The sequence below is a fragment of the Canis lupus genome, chromosome 1, assembly GCF_011100685.1.
Source record: "Canis lupus familiaris isolate Mischka breed German Shepherd chromosome 1, alternate assembly UU_Cfam_GSD_1.0, whole genome shotgun sequence".
NCBI lineage: Eukaryota > Metazoa > Chordata > Mammalia > Carnivora > Canidae > Canis > Canis lupus.
The window spans coordinates 20161355-20182733 of NC_049222.1; the positions used below are offsets into that span (position 1 = coordinate 20161355).

Here is a 21379-nt window from a genome sequence, read left to right on the forward strand (position 1 = left end):
GCGGCTGTGTGACTTCTGGAAATTTGTTGTATTCCCAAGCCTCAGCCATAAAATGTTATGATAGTGAAGCAATACTATGACAGCAGCTTTTGATGCATTCATAATAATGAAGACATTGTTTTCATGGTTGGGTAAATTAAGGCAGTTATCCTTTGGGGATTGAGGTGACAAGGGGCCAGTGGCCTGTTTCAAATCACACTGAATATCACCAGCAACATTTGCCTTCGATGAAATCAAGCCAAAATGAGACCTTAAGGAGAGGCTGATTTGAAAAAGCATGAAAGTGGCACTCTTCAGTATTAAAATGTGCATCTTAAGAATAAAGACAGATTCTTGATCCACTTATTTAATAAATAGTTATCAAATACTTCATACGTGCCAGGCTTGGCACCAGGTGTGGGCAAATAGAGTGAACACGATTCATGCGGTACCTGCATTATGGAGTGTGCCGTCCGGTGGCGAAGACAGGCAATATAATAGTAAATATATTAACAAAAGTTATATTATCAAAAATATATTAACAAAAATTGAGAAGGGTGCCACTAAAGATGTAAAAGTGACGAGAATACGAAGAGGGGTGCTTACTTTAGACTGAATGGTTAGGAAGGTCTCTAGGAAGACGTGATGTTTAAGCTGAGGCCAGGAGGATGGTAAGAAACTAGTTGTGTGAGCAACCAGGAGAAAGAATCGTGGGACCAGCAAATGCAAGAGGCCCTGGGAATGTGGGCCTGTGTCTCATGAAGCTCTGGACTTCTTCCATACGCACTGACTAATCCCTCCTCTTCTGTCCTGCCTGCTGCTTTTCTGACTCAGCCTTGCAGTCTATATGGGGCTCCAGTTTGAGGTCCTTGATGGTCGTGCCCTTTTATAGATCAACCTAAAATTATATTGGGATGGCCCTCCTTTTCCACATATCTTCCACAGGCTGAATCTTGCTCACGGTGACTCTTCCTTTTAATCAAGCCGGTCCGTGACTTTTATATTATTCTGATTATTTTTGCCTACTTTTTTTTTTTTTTTTTTTTGCCTCACGGCCTAAAAGAAGAAATGCCGACACAAGGTAGACACTCAAAAATTATTTGGTGAGTTTTTGGATGAATTTCATTAGACCCTCAAGGAACTGTCATTTTGTGTGTTTGTGTGTGGTTTTGTCTGCTTTAACAAGGGCAAGATTGGGGGAGATCCAACTGGATGGAATTTGAAGAGGAATCGTATGGCATTCTAGACTGGCATTCAGTTACTGGAGGGCTGCTTCTGCCTCTGTAACTCATTAGTGATGTGACCTTGAAATCTTGAACTAAACTCAAGGGTTTGGTCCAAGCCCCCTTCAATGTCTGCTCTTTTCTGCGACTCATTAGGTTTCAATATTTGCCACTCCTCCATACTCCTATGAATTAAATGTTATCTTTAGGCATCAATTTGGTTTACGCAATAATGATGCCTTACATTTCAGAAGAATTTGTCATTTTCAGAGTACTTTCATCTCTACCATCTCATTTGATTTTAACCAGTCATGTAAAGTATTGAAGACAAATTAAATTTTTTTTTTTAACTTCTGAAAAGATGTGAAATTTGCTCAAGGTTACAACACGGTAAAGGGGAATGACATTTGGTTGTACTGTCCTGACTGTACGTGGCACAATTAATTGGACAGAATTGCTACCATGTGGGAGTGGAACAGTGTTTATACCCTAGTAGAGTGGTCACTAAATTTTTTTTAATGTTAAGGACTGTTTCAAAACGCTGAAATCTAAAGAATCTTTTTTTTTTTTTTTCTAAATTCTTTAGTAGTGAGGATCAGAAAAGTACTCACGTTAGCTCGGGAAGGGGAATACTACAGGAGTCAGCTCTCTCATGGACAGGAGGCAAGGGGGCCCTCATAAGAATTGGCAAAGCATCTCTCCTTATTTCTTCCTAGGACTCAAATTGCCTGCTTTTCTCAGAACTTCCAAGATCTTTCATATCTGAAGAGCAGTTTCCTCTGCTTACTCATGGTTCTTGTTTCCCCATAACCATGGCTCACATGGCGTGGCTTCCTGGCACCAGCCCTGGCCAGCTGACGCCAACTGGTCAGATCTATCACCCACCATAGACTCCTGTCGATCTCTTCCTCTCTTAGTTCCTGTGACCCAATCAGCTGGGGCTGCAGAGACTCGGACAGGAAGGAGTCATGTGATACACACATCAAGTTCTACCTCTTTATCGGGATTTGTGGACAGGTTTTTAAGGAAGGGAGTCTGTCGATGGAGCAGACACCTCAAAACACATCTGCTACATTTACCTTTTTATCCAAGTTTCACAAAATTCCTATTGAGTCTTCCTTTCTCATGTGTCTCCTGATCTTTATAACTTGGTAGATAGGCCTATTCTTCTGGTAGTTCAGGGAAAACAGAACAAAACAAAAACAAAAGCAATTCACATTTGTCCCTGAATTTAGGATAGGAAGGGTGGTTGCATGGCTTTCTGACTATCAGGTGCTGTTAACCTGGGTGGCTCAGTCCATTAAGTGTCCAAGTCTTGATTTTGGTTCAGGTCATGATCTCAGGGTTGTGAGATCGAGTCCCAAGTCAGGCTCTGCATTCAGCAGGGAGTCTGTTGGAGATTCTCTCTCTCCCTCTGTTCCTCCTCTGCTTCTCCCCGGGCTCTCTCTAAAATCAATCAATCAAGATCAATCAATCTAAAAAAAAAAAAAATGCTAGCAAATCAGTTGTGTGCATTTAAGTCTCAGACCTGATTCGATAATTTGTTTCCAGACCATTTATTCCGCTTGGAAATCAAGAGGGAGACTCTTACAATCTGACCACAAATGAGAAAGAATTTTAAGGGATTACCTAACCTAGCCTCCATATTTTATAGGAAGACGTTGACCTCAAGCCTTAGGTCACAGAGCTGATTAGAGGTAGCACCAGTGGATTATTTCTCCTAAACAAATGTTTGTGAACTTTTCATGACATCATCTCAGCACAGCCCTGTAGAGGCCTCCTCTGAGCATCACAAATAACGCGTGTGATAATGCCGCGTGAAGTAGCGTCTACAGGTAAAATTTGTTTTAAGATGAGCACATGGCCTGGGGATAGAAGCCAGGCACCTTCCCAATGTGGGAATATACAGGAAACAACCCATAAATGCCCTCATTCCTGTTTTCTAAACACTTATACAGGAATTAAAGATCTTGAAAATTGCTCCAAACTGTTATGCCACAGAACTGCAACAGAGAATGGAGGTGAGGCGCTCGGCTGCCAGGGGTACAGGAATGGGGGGGACGTCCACTCTGGTCCGGCCCTGCCTGGCTTCAAAGGTGGCTTCTATGGCTTAATAAAGTTGTGTGATTTCAGGCGACTTTGTGTCACTTACCGAAGTGCCCTGGCTCAAGCTACTCAACACTTTGTGCTTCTGAGTCTCTGAATATAAAATATGTTCTATCAAAATACCCAGAGTACCCTGGAGGTCGTTCCTAGGGTCAGAGCCGCCAATATGCCCGAGCTTCGCAGGACACTGCTTGGCTCATGGCAAACCCGGGGTGTGAGGACAACCCATCCTCATCCTCATCACTCGCTTTTGTCCCTTGGGAGCTCTCCTCCACCTGAGCCCTTCGGACCGATGTGGCCAGGGCAGCGAGTGACTGGAGAAGACCAGGGCAGAGGTCTTCTGTGTGGTGGCCCCGTTCATCTCCAGGTCACCAAGGTCTTCCATGGTGGCCCGGCTCCCTCCTCCCAGGTCAGGAAGGTCTTCTGTGGTGGCCTCGCTCCTTCCCTTTGGGTGGCCAAAGTCTTCCGTGGTGGCCCGCTCCATCCCTCAGGTCAGGAAGGTCTCTGTGGAGGCCCCGTTCCCTCCTCCCAAGTCACGAAGGTCCTCCGTGGTGGCCCTGTTCCCTCCTCCCAGGTCATGAAGGTCTTCCGTGGGGGCCTGTTCCATCCCCCCAGGTCAGGAAGGTCTTCTGTGGTGGCCCGGCTCCCTCCCTTTGGGTCACCGAAGTCTTCCGTGGTGGCCCCGTTCCCTCCTCCCAGGTATGAAGGTCTCCGTGGAGGCCCCGCTCCCTCCCCCAGATCACGATGGCCCCCGCTCCCTCCTCCCAGGTCACGAAGGTCCTCCGTGGGGGCCCCATCCATCCCTAGGTCACCAAGGTCTTCCGTGGGGGCCCCGCTCCCTCCTCCCAGGTCACGCAGGTCTCCGTGGCGGCCCCGCTCCCTCCCTCCCCAGGTCACGATGGCCCCGCTCCCTCCTCCCAGGTCACGAAGGTGTCGCAGAGCAGGGGGCCTGCAGGGCTCGAGGACCAGGTGACGATGCTCCGCAGCCGCAGCCGCAGCCGCAGGCCAGGCCGAGCCGAGCGGGCTCCCGGTGCAGGACGGCCTCGGGGGCAGGCGGCGCGGCCCGGAGCTCTGGCCCGCAGGGTCCCGGGGGCCCCCCGGCCGCCGCCTCCCACGCGCGCAGCCCGGCTCCCTGCGGCTGCCCCCACCCCCCGGGCTCCGCGGCGTGCAATGCCTTAATTTATTCAGAAACTACCCTTCGGAGGGGAAAATTAAGGGGGGGGGGCGAAGACCAAGGAAAGGGAGCCGGGAGAGGCGCGCAGGAGCCCGGGCCCGCGGCCGCCCCCGAGCCCCCGAGCCCCCGAGCCCCGGCGCCCGCCCCGCGCGCGGCCGCGCTCCTCTCCCCGCCGCCCGCCGCTCCCGGAGGAGGCGGGGCCCTGCGCGCGGCCATCTTGGGCGCCGCTCTAGGCGCCGTGTTTACGACTCTATGGCCGCCCGCTCCCGCCCCGCCCCTCCCCAGTCATTGTCTGGAGGAGCAGCCGCGGCCGCAGCGCCTTCTCTTTATAAGCCCGCAGTGCCCGGATGTGAATGGATTACAATGTATCTTTCAGGGAAACCTATTATTATCAATGTGACTCCACGGGGGAGTCAATGGTGATGATGAGGAGGAGGAGGAGGATGATGATGATGAGACACCTCTAAACTTGGAACAAGTTTAAGACTTTATAAGAGGAGAAGAAAAAAAAAAGCCACCAACAAGATTTGTTTGAGGAAAGATTCTAACTATCCTGTATTGATATATTTTTTTTTTTTTAGAAACAATAAGAAAAAGTTGTTGGAATTTTTTTTTTTTTTAATGGTTTCTTTTTTGGGGGAGGGGATTTTGTTGCAGTTTGATGGTGGAAAATGCAAAAACCAGAGCCAGGTGCATAATCTTGTATTCTGTGGATATCCCTGGAGCAGAACTGAGTACCAGTTAAAATACTTTTTTGGGGGATACACATGTGAGATACTAAGTACTTGCAGAAGATTTTTTGTCTTTCTTTTTAAAGTCACTTTCCTTGGAATATTGTGAGCATATTTGTGGCCATTTAAGGTAACGTTACAATTTGCTGTCAGAGTAAACTGTTTGTAATTGAATTTGATTTTTAAAAATGTCGATCCCGATGTTTTATTAAAACAAAAGGAACAACCTATTAAATAATTTGCCAATGGGAAAAAAGTGTGTGCATGCATTTTGTGTATGTACTTGCACATCTAGCAGTAACAGGGTTTCTGGAATGTGTATTTTAACACACGTTAAAATAGCGAAATGTTGCATATCCTGGGTAAAGCACGCTTGTTATTACGAAGCGATAGAATTACGAAGCTTAATTTTAATCCTAAAAAGTGATGTGAAAAAGTATGTTTTAAGAGCATGCAAGGCCTGTAATGGTAAATGTTGAATTCAAAACTTATAGTGCTGGCGAGCGGGGACTTAGCGTGGCTAGGAACTCAAGTGTAAAAACAAAACAACATCCACCCTCAAAAATTGCCTTTTTTTTTTTTTTCTTTTTTTCTTTTTTCTTTTTTCTTTTTGGCGAAGTTTGCAGCTCTACTAATCTGTGACTTAAAAGGGAGGGGCAAGAAAGTATGCAATTTAGGTTTCGGCCCCCCTCCCTCCCCAAAATGCAAAACTACCGAAAGGAAAATCTCCCCAGCGAAATGTGGCTTGGTTTATATATGGAAAAGAAAAATATTGTTCCTCTTGGCAAAGTCTTTTTGCATCACGTGTATTTGCAGCCTAGTATAAACTTGCTTTGCTGTGTGTGGATGTGTGAGTGAGAGGGAACGGGAGTCGGAGGAAGGAAGAAGTGAGGGGATGTAAACTCGAATAAATTTCAAAGTGCCTCCGATGGATGAAAACGGGCAAAAACTGAACTGTTCAGGCTTCAGATTGTAACTGACGATCTGAGGGAAAATGAGGTGCTCGATGAATTTTCGTTTGTATTTTTTTTTTTTTTTTGCGAGGTGGGGGGGGGAGGTGTGGATTTGCTTTTTTTCCGCGGGGGGGGGGGTGTGCATCCCAGCCCGCCCGGCCCGCCCGAGCCGCGTCTCCCCGCCGGAGCCCCCCCCCCCATTTCTTTGCTGAACTTGCAATTCCGGGCGCCTCGGCGTGTCTCCCCCTCCCCCCTCCCCCGTCCCCTCCCCTCCCCGGAGAAGAGAGTTGGTGTTAAGAGTCAGGGATCTTGGCTGCGCGTCTGCGGATCCGTGGCGGCGGCGGCGGCGGCGGCGGCGGCGGCGGCGGGGAAGGAGCGGGCGCGGGCGCGGGCGCGGGAGGTGGCGGTGCCGGCGGGGGCCAGACATGAACGCCGCCCGGGCGCCGGCGGAGCACCGGGAGCCCCTTCGCGCGCGCGGCCGGTAGGTAGCGGCGCCGGGGACCGGCGGGCGGGGGCGCCGGGCGGCGCGGGGCTGGGGCTCGGCGGCTCCGCGCGCGGCTCCCAGCTCAGACACCCCTTCCCCCTCCCCTCTGCACCCCCCCTGCACCCCTCCCCTCTGCACCCCCTTGCACCCCTCCCCTTTGCACCCCTTGCACCCCTCCCCTTTGCACCCCTCCTCCTTGCACCCCCTTGCACCCCTCCTCTTTGCACCCCTCCTCGCTGCACCCCCTGCACCCCTCCTCTCTGCACCCCCCCACCCCCGCCGGGCCGCTCGGAGGGACCGCGGACTTTGCCGAGGGCCTGACTTTAATTTTTACAACCCTTTTCTTTCACGAATTAGGGTGCTGGACAATTCCCAGGATCCGACCCTCCACTCTGCTCCCCACCCCCCCTCCCTCCTTCCCTCCCTCCCTCGCCGACCCTGTCCCCCCCCTCCCCCTTTGGACGTGTGTTCGCTCCGGAGACGCTCCTCTTTAATTTCTTTGTAGCTACTTTGAGATGCAGGGGGGGAGTGGTGCGTGTGAGTGTGCGCGCGTGGGTGCGAGTGTGCGAGTGTGTGCGGGGGGCGGGGGGCGGGGGGGAAAGTTGAGACCGGATCGTTCCGAGTAGTTTCTCTTTTCTCTGTGATCCATTCATTTCTCGCTCTACCTCCTGTTGCATAAAATGATGCGCTGAAGAGCGGCTTTCTTCTTTTTTTTTTTTTTTCTTTTTTTTTTCCTTCCCGGATTTGGTTTTAGAGTAGATAGATGTTACCAGTTTTGATCGTCTCTTTGGAAATACAATATCAAGATCGCTTTTTTTTTTTTTTTTTTTTTTGCTATTGCTGCCTATTCCATCTTAAAAAAAAAACCCCCCCCCAAAAAAAAAAAAAAAAGAACCAAACTCTCCCATCCCTCCCTCCTCACCACCTTAATCCCGCCCGCCCCCACATCCCCACCCCCCACCCCCCCAGTCTCCAAAAATCCGATTGTGTTTTCTCCAAGGATTGGGACTGGATTTTCTGATTGCGGTTATTTCCATGTTTCTAGGTTTGTGTGATTTTGCTAAAATGCATCACCAACAGCGAATGGCTGCCTTAGGGACGGACAAAGAGCTGAGTGATTTACTGGATTTCAGTGCGGTAAGAAAGAACGGTGGAAACTAACAACAGCTGTGAAAAAAAAAAAAAAAAACCAAACCAAAAAAACCCAAACACTTCAGCTAGAAACCAGTAGTGATCTAAAGGACAGGAATAATTTTTAATTGGCTGAATCCTTGGCAAACATGAAGGTCTTTTTGATAAGTTTTTAACTACAATTTTTGGGTGTGATGGACGATTCAGGCTTTTTTTTTTTTCTTCCTCTCCCAGAGTGTAATTACTTTGCCCTTGAATTCCCTACCCACCGGACCCCCAAAATAATGGAATCTCACTCCAAATGAAAGGACAAACAGACAACCCTAAAACTTGGCCTTAATCTGAACGTGAGAGTACTAACCCGTTGCGCACTACTCCTTTTATTATTATTATGATTTATTTTTTTTTTCTGGAAATGGAAAAGAGAAAATAGGGGACCCAGTTGTGTCTTAAAGTTTTAAATCGATGATGATGCTTTGGGTTTCGCAGGACCTGGCGTCCTCTTAGTTACCTCTTTTCCCAGGAACCTGAGAACTCGGATACGTGTGCTGAGCATCGTACGTGCTCTCGACTCCTTTATGGACCGTTTGGGTAGATCTCGCAGTCGTGCGATCAGCACTAAACCAAACTTGACACACTTGTGGAGTTTGAGGGCTGTGGGGGACCCCGCTCCATCCCTTTGCCCCTTTCCCAAACCGAATCCCAGACCTGTCAGGGGAGGTGATTCCTTTTTAATGCCAGAGGAGTTTGGTGTAAGATGCATTTGCAAAGCAAAATAAAAAGGATCCACAAAACGCACGAGTAAAAATCCAAACCGCCTTCTAAGTGGGGCTCTTTCATGCTGCCGCTGCTGGTGCTGCTGCTGCTGCTGCTGCCGCCGCCGCCGCCGCCGCCGCCGCCGCCGCCGCCGCCGCCGCCGCCGCCGCCGCCGCCGCCGCCGCCGCCGCCGTGCCGCCGCCGCCGCCGCCGCCGCCGCCTCCTCCGCTGCTGCTGCTGCTGCTGCTGCTGCTGCTGCGCTGCTGCTCTGCTGGACCCTCTCCTGGAGAAATGGCTTTCGGAAGTTTTGCCAGGAAACGTAGCCCTAGGCAGCTCTGTAGCCCCCTTTCTGCTTGCTGCACTTTCTCCATTCGTTCCTTTGCTTTTTGCAGGCTCTGACTCAGGGAAGGTGCGCATTATCCACTAGATACGTCGAAGAAGAGGGAAACCAATTAGGGTCGAAATAAATGCTGGAGAGAGAGAGAGAGAGTGAGAGAGAGAGTGAGAGTGAGAGAGAGAGAGAGAGAGTGAGAGTGAGAGAGTCTTGCTACAAATTGCTCTCATGTTAGAGACGAAATGAGAATTTAGTGCAGGTGGCACTTTTGTATTTATTTGGGTTCACATATGACAGGCAAATCCTATGCGGGATGGAAATGGACATTGCCACGTTTCTGGCCAAGGTTTTCAATATAAAACAAACAACTTTTTCTTCTCCTTTGTAAAAACTAGTGTTTTCTAGAGAGGCCGCTGCCCTCCAGACCTGAATCTTGATAACATTATGGGGACTGTGTTTGTTTGAAGTGTAGCAGTGCTGCCTGGTTCTGGCAATCTGATGGACCTGAGGAAAAAGAACAGAGTGGAAGTGGGGGGTGAGGGGGGTGACTGCTAATGTTATGCTCGTTTTAGTTGGATGCTGATGTATTTTACCAAAATGAACCCTTAGCATAAACTCTAAAGCTGTTTTGGTAAGAGTATGAAAGATCTTTGATGAACTCTGAAGGCACAGAGGTCTTCTTTTTGACAGTAATGTTTCTTTGTTTCTTTTAGATGTTTTCACCTCCTGTGAGCAGTGGGAAAAATGGACCAACTTCTTTGGCGAGTGGACATTTCACTGGCTCAAGTATGTAAATTCTTTTCTTAGCATGTAGTTAAATGTTCTTAGCTGTTTATTCACTCATTGTATATTTTTGGCTCCGTTGAAGTGTTCTGAAAAAGTCATTGAAATTTTAGCCTGTAATGATATGGTTATTTCATTAGCCATCGGTGGTATAACTTACACAGAATGTTATCTTTTGCAAAATTAAAATTAGGCCTTTTTTTTTTTTTTTTTTTATCAAGCAAGGAAACTGTCTCAGAATTCCATTACTTAATTTAAAAGCAATTTTCTAATACAGTTGTAATCTAACACATGAAGATAAGGCCAGTGTTGACATGGGGAAAATGAATTTATTTCCCTATTTGAAAATAGACGGAAAAATCTGACTTTCAAAAAAAGGGAAAAAAATCCCTTGTAAGTAATATTAATTATTAGATACTATGTATAATTAACCCTTTTAGAGAAGTGAGCACTTGATTTTGCAGATGAATGCTGCATAGTAAGCCATAGCTGTAAATGGAGAGCCTCTTGCTAATCTGAGAGCAAAATATGAATTAATTCATCTTTAAAATATTCGTTTTGGTGCCTTAGCTATTTTTTTTCCCCCTAAGCATTTCCTTGTGCAGTGGATTTCTACTATATGTAAAGTTGCAGATTTGGAAGGACTTTTATGTGTTGTAAGTGAAAGGTCTTTGGGTGATGCTTAAAAAAGATGTTAGCGCTATTCACAAAGGAATCTGTGCGCAATGATTATCTGGCATCCAAGGAGGAGTTTTAATAGGGGGCTCCCTGAAGGTCTCTTATTAAAGTGAAAACTGAAAATCTGATATTCACTTAAAATGGTTATTTATTTGTTTGTTTGTTTATTTATTTATATTGGTCCAGTGAATTTCATACAGGAAGGAGGCATGCATGGTGGCCTGCTATCCTTTAGATTTAAGGCTTAAATTCATTTATGCTTTTTAAGCAGCTGCAGTATTTAGGAGTTCTGGCAGTGGTAAATAACAGTACATTAGACAGAGTACCATTCTTAAGTCAGACTGGTAAATGTTGACATCTTTAAGCTGTGAGATGCCTGTGGAACTTTCTGTTAACTACTGAATATAATTTCACATCTCTCAATTTTCATTTGATGCTCTGGAAAGAAAGAAATCTGTTCACCTTTGTGATTTGTGTAATTGGCATGCTTCTAAAAAATTAGTGCCTTTTGAAAGTTGCTCATTTCCAAATAAGTTACTTCCCCCTCCTTCTGGTCCCCATAAGGCAAAGTTATAGCTCTGTAATTTGATTTATAATATTAGAGGATATAAGATAACCCCTACAGTTCTATTTTATCTTTTAAGTTTTGAGGTCTACTCTGATTAAAAGTACTATTGATCATATATTTGTGTTTTACTGCCCTGGACCCTGTTGTATTTTCCATTTAGAGACTGAACATTTTTTTGTTGTCTTGGTATCAATGTTTTCCAAATTTTGGTGGTGTACTCTCTATACAACTTTGAAGTAAAGATCAGTACAAGTATCTCTTCGTGGACAAATTAATTTTTCATGTTAGACTGTATCAAAACAGTAACTAACTTTGCCTCTGACAGTAATTTTCTTCATGATTTTACTTAAGAAAATGTGTATTCAGCTTAAATCTAAAAGTAGATTATGTCAGAAAGGCCCAGAGATAGACTGCTTTCAAAGTGCAAAAAACTCTTTTCTGCACTTTCTGTGAAAACTGACACATTTGGAATAACTTAAGTGTATCAGTTTAGGTATGGTTTAATAAAGTAAAGTGATTTAGAAGCATGAAATTGTGTTACATTTAAAAAGACAACTGTGCATCTGGTCCCTTTTCTGTGTTCACATTTAAATAAAGTCCTTGCTATGATGTTTAAGTGTTTACAGAGAGTACAGGCTGGATAAGTATGAATATGTATTAATGCATTTTAGTAAGTGATTATATATTGAACTTACACAGTTCTTAAGACAAATATATATATACACAGACACATACACAAACACATACATGCACATCTACACAGGCATAATCTGGGAAGAGTCTTCATCCTTAGTAAGATGTGTTCTGATATTTCTAATGAAGATGCTGTGATTACTTTTAAGGTGTCGAACTTTAAGTGACATTGTACCATGGTTGTGGTTTTCAGGCCCAAATGTTCACTTGTAAAGGTGAAAAGGTGTAGTGGCTATTTTGTTCTGGCAGCTGGATTGAAAATGCAGGGTATTCATCCCATGCAGTATGATGGTGACTATAATATATGGAGTACAGATTGTAGTGTTGGTTTTTCTCATCTATTCAAGACATATTTGAACACAGGGCTATTAGTGAAAAAAATGGCTTATATTTCCACTCTACAACAAAGATAAATCTCTTTTTAAAGAATATCAAATAGAAAAATCAGGAAGACTGCATTTTGCCCTTTAACTGGAAGGATGGACTAGGAAACTTGGGACAGAGAAATAATTTTCTAAATTTACTTGAGGTTAATATGCACTGTCTTGAGTGGGCTCAGATGGCCCTTCCATGGGTAGCTTTGAAACTTAGGTCTAGGGAAAAAAAAGATCCAAACTATAAGTCAGTAAACTGTTCATAGTTGCAAAACCAGCCACATTTCTTCAAAGTGAGGCATGGTGATATTTCATGCTTAAAGTTCCCAGTAGCCTTTGAATCAATTAATAGAGGATGCTCCATCGTGATTTGCAATGTGGGAATGAAAATAAAGTGTGGCCATATTCCCTTTAATCTTTCATTTTGCAAACATGGTTTTTCCTACCACCTTAAGAAATGGTGAGGCTGCTAGGGAGAATGGAATGTAACCTGAGCTACAGCCTGACATTCCCAGGGAGCATTTTTCACATGAAAGGCTTTTGTCAACCCAGGAAAGGACCAGCAGTTTTTGTTTGATGTTTGCAGGTGTTCAGCAGAGAGCAGTAAAACAATTCAGCCATGATGGTTCAGAGCTTCGATGACCTTAACAGAATGAATTGGTGGGCTCTGGAATTATTTTTAAGAAATAGTTGTAACCTATATGGTAACTTATACAAAGGGATTTAATATCCGTTATATCATTGATCTTAAAACAAACGAAAAGCATACACATGCCTGGATGATTGGAAAATTATTCTCATTAAAAAGTAAGGTGGCAAAGTCACAAAAAGAAAAAAAAATGCACCTACAGTCTATAATTTATTGATGAACAAGGATTAGTTTTCTATTATAACAAAAATATAGTTTATTTGATTACCTTTGAGTCTTTTATGAGCAAAAGGTAAACATACAAGCTTTGGCATCTTTTTAAAAAGTAGCTTTAGAGTTGGGCCACTAAAATGATCTATACTCAGGAACAGCCCTGGTCACATCTGTTACGTGTATTTACAGTTCGCCTGTGATGGATACTACATCTTCCTCTCTTAGTTTAAAAGTTGAGCTTTTTCCCCCTGTAACTGTTTAGTTTTACTTAGGTGTTCAGTGTTTGTTAAGGATTGCCAAATGAATGGGTGTTTGAACAATTAAGAGCAGCAGTAAAAACGTACTTCATCCCTGTTGTGGTCATTTTTGGAAGAGGAGAAACATTTTTTTGATGTTCATGCAGGTTAGTTGACCTATAGCCACGTAACACCAAAATGACACATCAATTTAGTAAATTCAGTGAGGAAAAAACATTGATGCAATGGATGCTTTTTGTATCACAGAGAAAATTCAAATGGTAAGCATCCTGAATTAATTTCTGTCTGTAAAAGTTTGAGTTCATGGTTATGGTGTGGAAAAAAAATTGATCTCTCCTTAAAGGCATTTGTTGAGTAGAATTACTTAATTGTGTGTGTATTTCTGTGTGTGTATGTGTGTGTGTGTGTGTGTTTTAAAACAGTCTTACTATTTAGTACAATTCACAATGGTGGTATGGCTTTTTTGTAAGGAGCAGAGTAATTTAGTAGGTTTACGAATAAGCAAAATGGCATTAAACTCATTATATTAGAATCATAGAATTTTGGGGATAGCAACCACGTAAGAGTATACAGCCCACTCCCTTCCTTGTACAGCCAAAGAAAACTGAGGTTCTAACCTGTGCCTTTATTTGGTATTCTAAAAAAACAAGCTCTGATTTGCTAATTTTTTTATGGCTCTGCACATCCTTTATTGGAACAACTCTGGTTTCCCTACTATGTTTTTCTATAATTTATGCTGCATAATAGGGTATAGGATGTGTGTGCTGATATTGCTTCTGCATGTGCACGTGCTCTTTGAATGCTTTTTAAGGTTTAGAAATGCATTTTTGGATTATTGATCATTCTCTTTTACCTGACCTCCCCTGTGACTGTTTTGCAAGATCCTAGATTGAATAATAGGGTGTGGATGGGCATGACAGTGACAAAATACAAGTGCTTCTTAATATGTCAGGTGGCATACTGTGCACCTTGTATTTGTCGTAGTTTTTGAATCCTCACAAGAACCACGAGATGCGAGATTTACCATGCTCAATCCATAGATGAGGAAACCGAGATTCAGAGATGTTCAATGACATGACTCTCAAGGCAGCCAGGAATAAATTACATTTTAAACTCCCGTCTGCCTAACTCAGTATCCTTTTCACACACACACACACACACACACACACACACACACAGCCTGATACAGATTATTTTTCAAGATTATGTAGACATAAGGGTATATTATTAAGGCTTGGCGTGTAATGTTATTCCTGATATTTAGAGTAGATAAGCATTTTTTAAAAACATTATTTAAGATAATGATATAAATCATGATATTTTCCCTGCCTTGGGATCCAGATAAACTGGCTTTCTAATTTATGTTGGATTGCAATGTGACTTAGTCTGTCTTTCTATTATTGTTATTATCATTATTATTATGAGGAGAATACAGTAGATCTTTTCAAAGTCATGTGCTTTCGTTCTGTTGTGAATTGACAGTCTGCCTGGGTGTCCACGAAAATACTTTGTTCTCAGTTATTTTTTAGGTACCTAATCAAACCAAAAGCTTGCCTACCCTCTTAATATCTAAAAAAAATTTTACTATTTTTAACTGTAAAGAGAAGTTTTGCAGTTCATTGTTAGATCTTTGAAACTTAATATTCAAGAACAATAATCTTAAACTCCATCTGCATCACTAAAATAAGCAGTTTTGAAGTTTTGATGTGTCTATTACCAGACATGTGCTTAAAATGTTACGTTTTCTAAATTCAGAAGGAAGAAGCAGTACTCTATTTGACACTGACTTAAGTAAATAAAGTGCATTAAACAAGCGTAGGGATCCAAGATCTGTTGAGACAGAAATGCTTAACATTTTTGACAGCATCAGCAAATTATCTTTACCCTACTATTGTAATGAGAAAATCACTTAAATAACAGATGAACAGCTAAGTCACATAAACATATATAATAGAACTATGTAATGAAAGTTTATGCTGTTAATTGCTCGAATCTGTCTTAAATGCTTAGAATCATGGAGCAGTAAAGACTGTCATATAAACAGTTTTGTTTTGAGCTTAAAATTATTCCTTTTTGCTTTCATCTGCTATGATAAACAAAGTAATTTTGTAAGCTTTACAGATCAAACATTTACTCCTAATGGTAAACTACATTTTATATTGGAAGTTTGCAGCCTCGTCCAAGGCATAGAGTTGAGTCCTGGTGGCCCCAGGCCTGTGATTTTCAACGTTTAGTATTATGATGCTATTTAGATCTGTTCCCATAAGCCAAGATAACAGATCTCAAGTTGCCTAATAAGGAACATGGTGTGTTTTGAAATGTTCTTCAGTTTACAAGTCTTGAACCAAAATGTTCTTGGCCAAACCTTTAGAATATAAATCTATATGTTGAGTAAGTCAGATCTTGCGCAGACACAGCATCAGAATGAAGCTAGGTAGGAACAGAAAAAAATTCCCTCCTTCCTTATTTTTTCATTTTATGAGCTATATTTTATGACCAGGTGTTCTTCCAAGTTAATTAGATAGCACTAAGTATTAGAGAAAGTAAAGCACATCACAGGGTTGTGGGTTTTTTAAAGGTTATTTATGTTAATGGTTTCTTACTACTCTGAATGAAATTTTCAAAATTGACCACCAAATTTCTAAGCTTACATTTGGGTTATCCATTTACTAAATCCATGAGCCCATTTAGACTCAACGGTGAGTTTGCACATGAGTTTTGGATGGCTACTTTTGAACCATATGCTTCTTAATGCTTATGAGGGGACATTTGAGAGGTAGTAATCTAAATCCTTAGAGAAGATTGGTTAACACTTTGTTTTAAGCAATATATATACTATTTTTTAAATGTCCAACTCCTAGGAATAGCAAAAGTGTTGAAAAAGGTTGTCATGTTTACTTTCATTTCCAAAATAAATAAAGGCCCAGTTAATCAGCATATCAAATACCCAGGTGTGTTTAAAATCAGTTTATATGGATGAATTTCAGGACTGTAATAAAGTATTTTATTTAAAGGTGCAGCGACAAGATTGTTCAAATGGATGCTTTTGTACTTTTGTGTGACAATTAACATTTAATGAATGACTTTCTAGACTGCCATTGGTGGTAATTACTATATGTAGTTTATTAACTGCAATCCATTGTTGGATGTGCCCGTATTGATTTGTTTTGCAAACAACCCTTCACATGTTCAGCAGTATTTGTGCATTACTTTTTAAAGAACCTGTTTCATTTGCTGATTGCCTCTAAAAATTTTAGCTTACACATTCTCGTGTACTGAAATGCCTCTTTGATCAGTCATTTTAATTGAATCAAAAAGTCATCAACTTTTCAGCTGTAACATTTTTTCATTTCGATCCCCAGAATCTCAAAGAAACTACACCATATTGATTTTAAAATAACTAATTTATAGACACTTAGATTTAGAAGAGACTTTAGAGATGCTCTGTTATTTTTTAGGGAAAGAGTCATTTTTTTGGAAGGATTAAATGTCTTTTGCCCAAATCATACAGTTGGTTATTGCCTATAATAGGACACAAATACAGATGTCCTGACCCGCTGGTCAGGGACCCCATGCTGCTTTTAATTAAGGTTTGGACCCAATCTGTTGGTGCCAACTGTATGTTTCTTAAGAAGAGGAAAACGTGTATAATCTACCATTTCTGAAAAAATAATCAAAATTTAGATTATGAGAGATGAACATCATAATCCAGCTCACTTGTCATCACGTGTTCCAATTTGGCTAAGGCAGTTGACGAATAACTGTTAAAATGTATTGTGTTATTAAAAATAACAAAGTAAGACCCATGATTAAATATCAGGGCTGTAATTTAATCTCGGGGGTTCTGGTGCTGTTCATAAACCATTTGGCTTTTTTCTGTAACAGATGACGTCAAAATACAGCTTGATTGAATTATGACTCTGGGTTACAGGAGCACCTGCTTATGCCTCCTTACTTCATGGCATGTCAGCATTTCCATTACGAACTTTTTTTTTTTCTCTGCCATTTTTAACTTTAAATAGTTAAACTAGACTGATGTTGGCATATAAACTTTCAGCCCCCTGGGAAAAGACTGTTTTCCCAATAAAACAGAGAAGGTGGTGACAAAGCCCCATTACAGAGTACCTTTTAGAATGTTCCTCCTTGCTTTAATGTCCCATTAATTTAAACATTCCCTTTTGAGGTCCTTAGCTGAATTGCCCAGCACCCAAATGGAAGGTTTTAATCTCAAATTTCCCAAACCAAGGCTTAAACACAAGATATTTAGGGAATGTTAAACGAGGAACAAACCTAGCTTGTAGGAAGGAGGATCTGGAAATGACAGCTCTGGACACTACAGTTTCATGCTGTGTGAAGTGCTGAAGAGCAAGACATGAAAACATGCAAATTAGTGTACCCTGTCAGTAATGACTTTTATATCCACTTAAGATGAGTAAAAACTGATAATGCATGGCTTAGAGAGGTCTATCTATCTGTCACTATCTGGAGAGTTGCAGTGTACTCCTGTTTCACCCCTCAGGTTTTAATATGTTGGCAGCAGAGAGCATCTTGTTTCTATCTAGCTAGATAGAACTACCTGCCTATCCTAATTCTGATTGGTGGATCGTCTAATAGATATTTTTAGTACGTGCTATGTTCAAACCCCTGTGTTAGCAATTATAGGATAGAGAGGGACTTATGAGAGATAGGTCCTGCCCTGAGAGGGGATAGATTCTGACAGAGGAGGATAGAAAACCACACACCTAATTAATACTCAGTGTCCAGGAGACAAGTGCCATTTATGTGGGGGGAGTTTCGATAAATAGAAATTATTTCTTTTGGAGGGGAATGAATAATGAAGGCTTTGTGGACAAATCAACTCCCATCTTTGAAGGGGAGGCAAAGCATTTTGACATGGGGACATCGGGACTGAGCATTTTGTGTCTTGATCCTGGTGAAGCAGGCACAGAGGAAGGCTATGGCAAAGGGCGTGTTAAGGAGATCTCCAGAAAGAGAGGCTCCTCAGCTCTGCTGTGGAGTCAGCTCTGATCTGGACACCTGCAACGAATTCTACCTGCTGTGTCCCTATTTTGGTTTTGAATACTTTTTTTTTCTTTCCTGCTTGTAGGATTTCCTTGGTGGTTTCAAGATTATAGTCCAGTTCCTTCCAAAAGTATGTGTTTTTAATGGTAGTGTCAGGATGGAAATCAAGGTCTCTATGTTTCCAGGTTCAAACTCTTCCTCTTACATTGTTTAGCAGTAGAAGTTTTCTTGGGCCAAATTGGTAGCTACTGTGGAGGAAATTATTTATTTAACTGAATTCTGGAAATCTAGATTCTTTTGCAGTGTTTGCTGCTAAATAGCTGCTTCATCTTGACAACGTGATTGAACCTCAAAGCTGACAGCTTAAAGCTGAAAAAATACTTTGAAACTTTACAGTAAACTTTAATATACCATACTTAACAGTATTTTCAGATAGTAAGAATTCATCATTATAATTTTTGTTATTATCACTATCCTCACCATTACCAGGGCCACAACTTTTGGTTCAAAAGCTAGAAGGGAAATGTGATAGTTATTATTGCCATATTGTACATTCAGAAATGCATTTAAAAAACATTCTCAAAGATGCTGTGATTCTAGCCAAAACTTACAGTGTTTGTAAAAATATTATGGAGTGGGCAGATACACCTTTGGTTAAAATCTATCGTGATTACATCACAAATAGGAAAAAAAAGAAAGAAGAAATAACCATCCTCTCCTCCAGTACTGATGAGTTCAGATTGAAGTGTCTTTTTCCCTGTGACACCCAAGTGTGTAGCACATGCTTTCAGTTTCTACAGGGAGCCAAAAATTCAAGTGATGGTTGAAATAGGCTTAGAAAGAATTTATTAATGCATGATTGTAGAAACAAGATTTTATAACAAAGAGAATATCCTAGATCCTTTTTTAAAGAATATCAGTTATGAACCTGTGAATCCCCCAAACTTTTCTTTCACTTTCAAAAAATAAGGGATTCATAGTAGAACTATTTTGCAATGCTACAACTTTAAACTCAGAGAGGAAAGATTTCTGGTCGTCAGGTGGTAATATTTCAAGATTGACTATAAACAATTTCGTGCATAAACCAATTTTGTAGTTTTGAAAGTAAAGATCAAACAATATCAATTTCAATCCTTGTTTGAATGATTATTCTTTGTTCTGTGCCTTCTTGAACATCATATGTACTAACTGGTATCCCAAAGGGTTGAGTATCTTTCCACTCTTGTGGGCACTGTGGTTCTTGGTCTGGTTACATTTAGCCACAAGGTTAATTTTCTTTTGACACCTTATTTTGCCCTGATTTTCCTAACCTATCATTCAATGTATCTGTTTGGCCTGTGTAGAATTATTTCTCACACATGGGATGTACCTTTGCACTGTCCCACTTCTGTCCTTACTAATTTTGGTAGAATTGGATAAGGTGAGAAATATTTTATAATTACTTTAATTAATTTGACTTAAACAATTCCGTTATTGTTTATAAGGGCTGATTGTTTACAAAACTTTGGCAGCTTCAGAAACTGAAAGGAATCAATGAATACAATTTTTTTTTTTTTTAGTGTGAGTGTATTTCACTGGAATAACAATAGAATTAAGAAGTATTAAGTTTCATTTGCTCATTCATTCACTAATTCAGTAAATGTTTTTGAGAACCAAGACAAATTTCAGAGCCAGACCCTGTGGTGATGTAAAAAAGAACAAATATCAACTTTAGCACCATAATTAGAGCAAGCATGGTATTGCTGTTGTTAGGTGAAAGTTCTATACTGAATCACTAAGAAGGTACTTTAAAATTAAGTGGTGTTGAAATACAGAATTAGACTTCTGTAAAAGATACTGTAAAATATAACTAAGTGCAGATTTCACATTTCCAACTGCAGCACAGAAATACTGGGATCTGTATACGTGTACGCTACATGAGTATAAAGGGAGGAGAATGGATTCAAATGATTAGAGAAATTGGACCTGGGAGAGTATTGTTATGAATGTACTTTCAAATTTAGTACCAGAGATTCTTTGGGAGGCAATGATAATTATATTCCATTTGTCCTTTTTGAGCAGAAATTAGAGTTTTGGATTTATGGATAACGTTCGTTTACTTCAAGGGCACTAGATAGGCATGATTATCTTTTTTTTATTTTCACGCTTGAATTTTTTAATATTCTTGAAATTTATATGCAATAAAGTTATTCATTTAGTTTTAAAATTAAATAATTATTTATTGAGCATCTACGATGTGTCGGATACCATGCTGGGGGCTGGAAATAAAATGGTGAGCAAGATAGATATGTTCCTGCGTTGCCTAAATGTGGGAGACAGACACTCACTTGAATAATCAACCAAAGAAATACCAAGTTGTGTGTCTGAGCGCTGGACAGGTTTGCCATCGGGGTATTTGACCAAGCTGAGCAGTCAGGAGCAGCTTCCCTGAGGCTGGCCTAGCTGAACTGAGGTCTGAGAGATGGAGGAGTAGTGAAGTGGTGAGGCTGGGGGGGTGGAGGGGAGGTGGGTTCTGGCACAGAGAGCTGGGCTCGGTGGTTGGGGTGGAGGCTAGGGCATGGTGTGAGCAAGGCTGGGGAGGAGTGCAGAGCCGGGTCTTGCAAGGCTGGGCAATAGGGTGCCTTTGCAGTGTGCTGCCAGTCAGATTTGTGCCTGGGAACACTGGCTACAGCCCAACACAGATCTCAAGGGTAGTTGGTGCGGTGGCCCAAACCAGTTGTGAGGCTTCAGAAATCCAGATGAGAGGTGGTGCTGCTGGTCCAAGAGCGTGACTGGTGCAGGCAGAGAATTGACTATAGACTTTATTTGATATCTGTGACTTTAGCCCATTGGGGAGGGAGCCTTCATCCTGGCAGCACTTGCTCTTTTTTTCGTAGTGAAACTTTCTGTGACTTTAATGCTTGAAAATCTATTGTGCCTTCTAAAAGGAACTGTGAGACCTAATTCAGCGGCCCTGTGACATCCACTGCTTTTTTAGGAGCCAAGTACCATAGAAGTGCTTTTTATTTTCCAAGGCAAGTGGTAGATTGATTTTGCAATTCTCTTGAGAGGGGATGCAGAGGTGGAAGTGGAAGAACCAGGCCCAAGGGACTCTTTCTTAGTCGGTGGTCGTTGGTAATGATGCACTGTTTAGGCCTCCTGTAGCTTCTGTCCTTATTACCAGTCGACATTATGATGGTTTGGCCAAGTCTGTGGAATTCCTTGAGTGCCTGTAGTCAGGTGTCCTGTGTGGGGTGTTGTCTTTGCTGGTGAACATTAGGATGCATTAGGG

At 42.0% G+C, this 21379-nt stretch overlaps 1 protein-coding gene across 1 annotated transcript in view; it reads left to right on the plus strand.

Annotated features, from left to right (window-relative positions):
* The first annotated feature begins 4817 nt into the window (after positions 1 to 4817).
* The window catches only part of TCF4 (transcription factor 4), a 357271-nt gene continuing 340709 nt past the window's right edge, over positions 4818 to 21379 (plus strand). Inside the window, 2 exon segments of the mRNA NM_001003268.1 lie at positions 4818 to 5343; positions 9585 to 9657. Coding sequence (NP_001003268.1) covers positions 9585 to 9657 — 73 coding nt within the window. The 5' untranslated portion in view covers positions 4818 to 5343.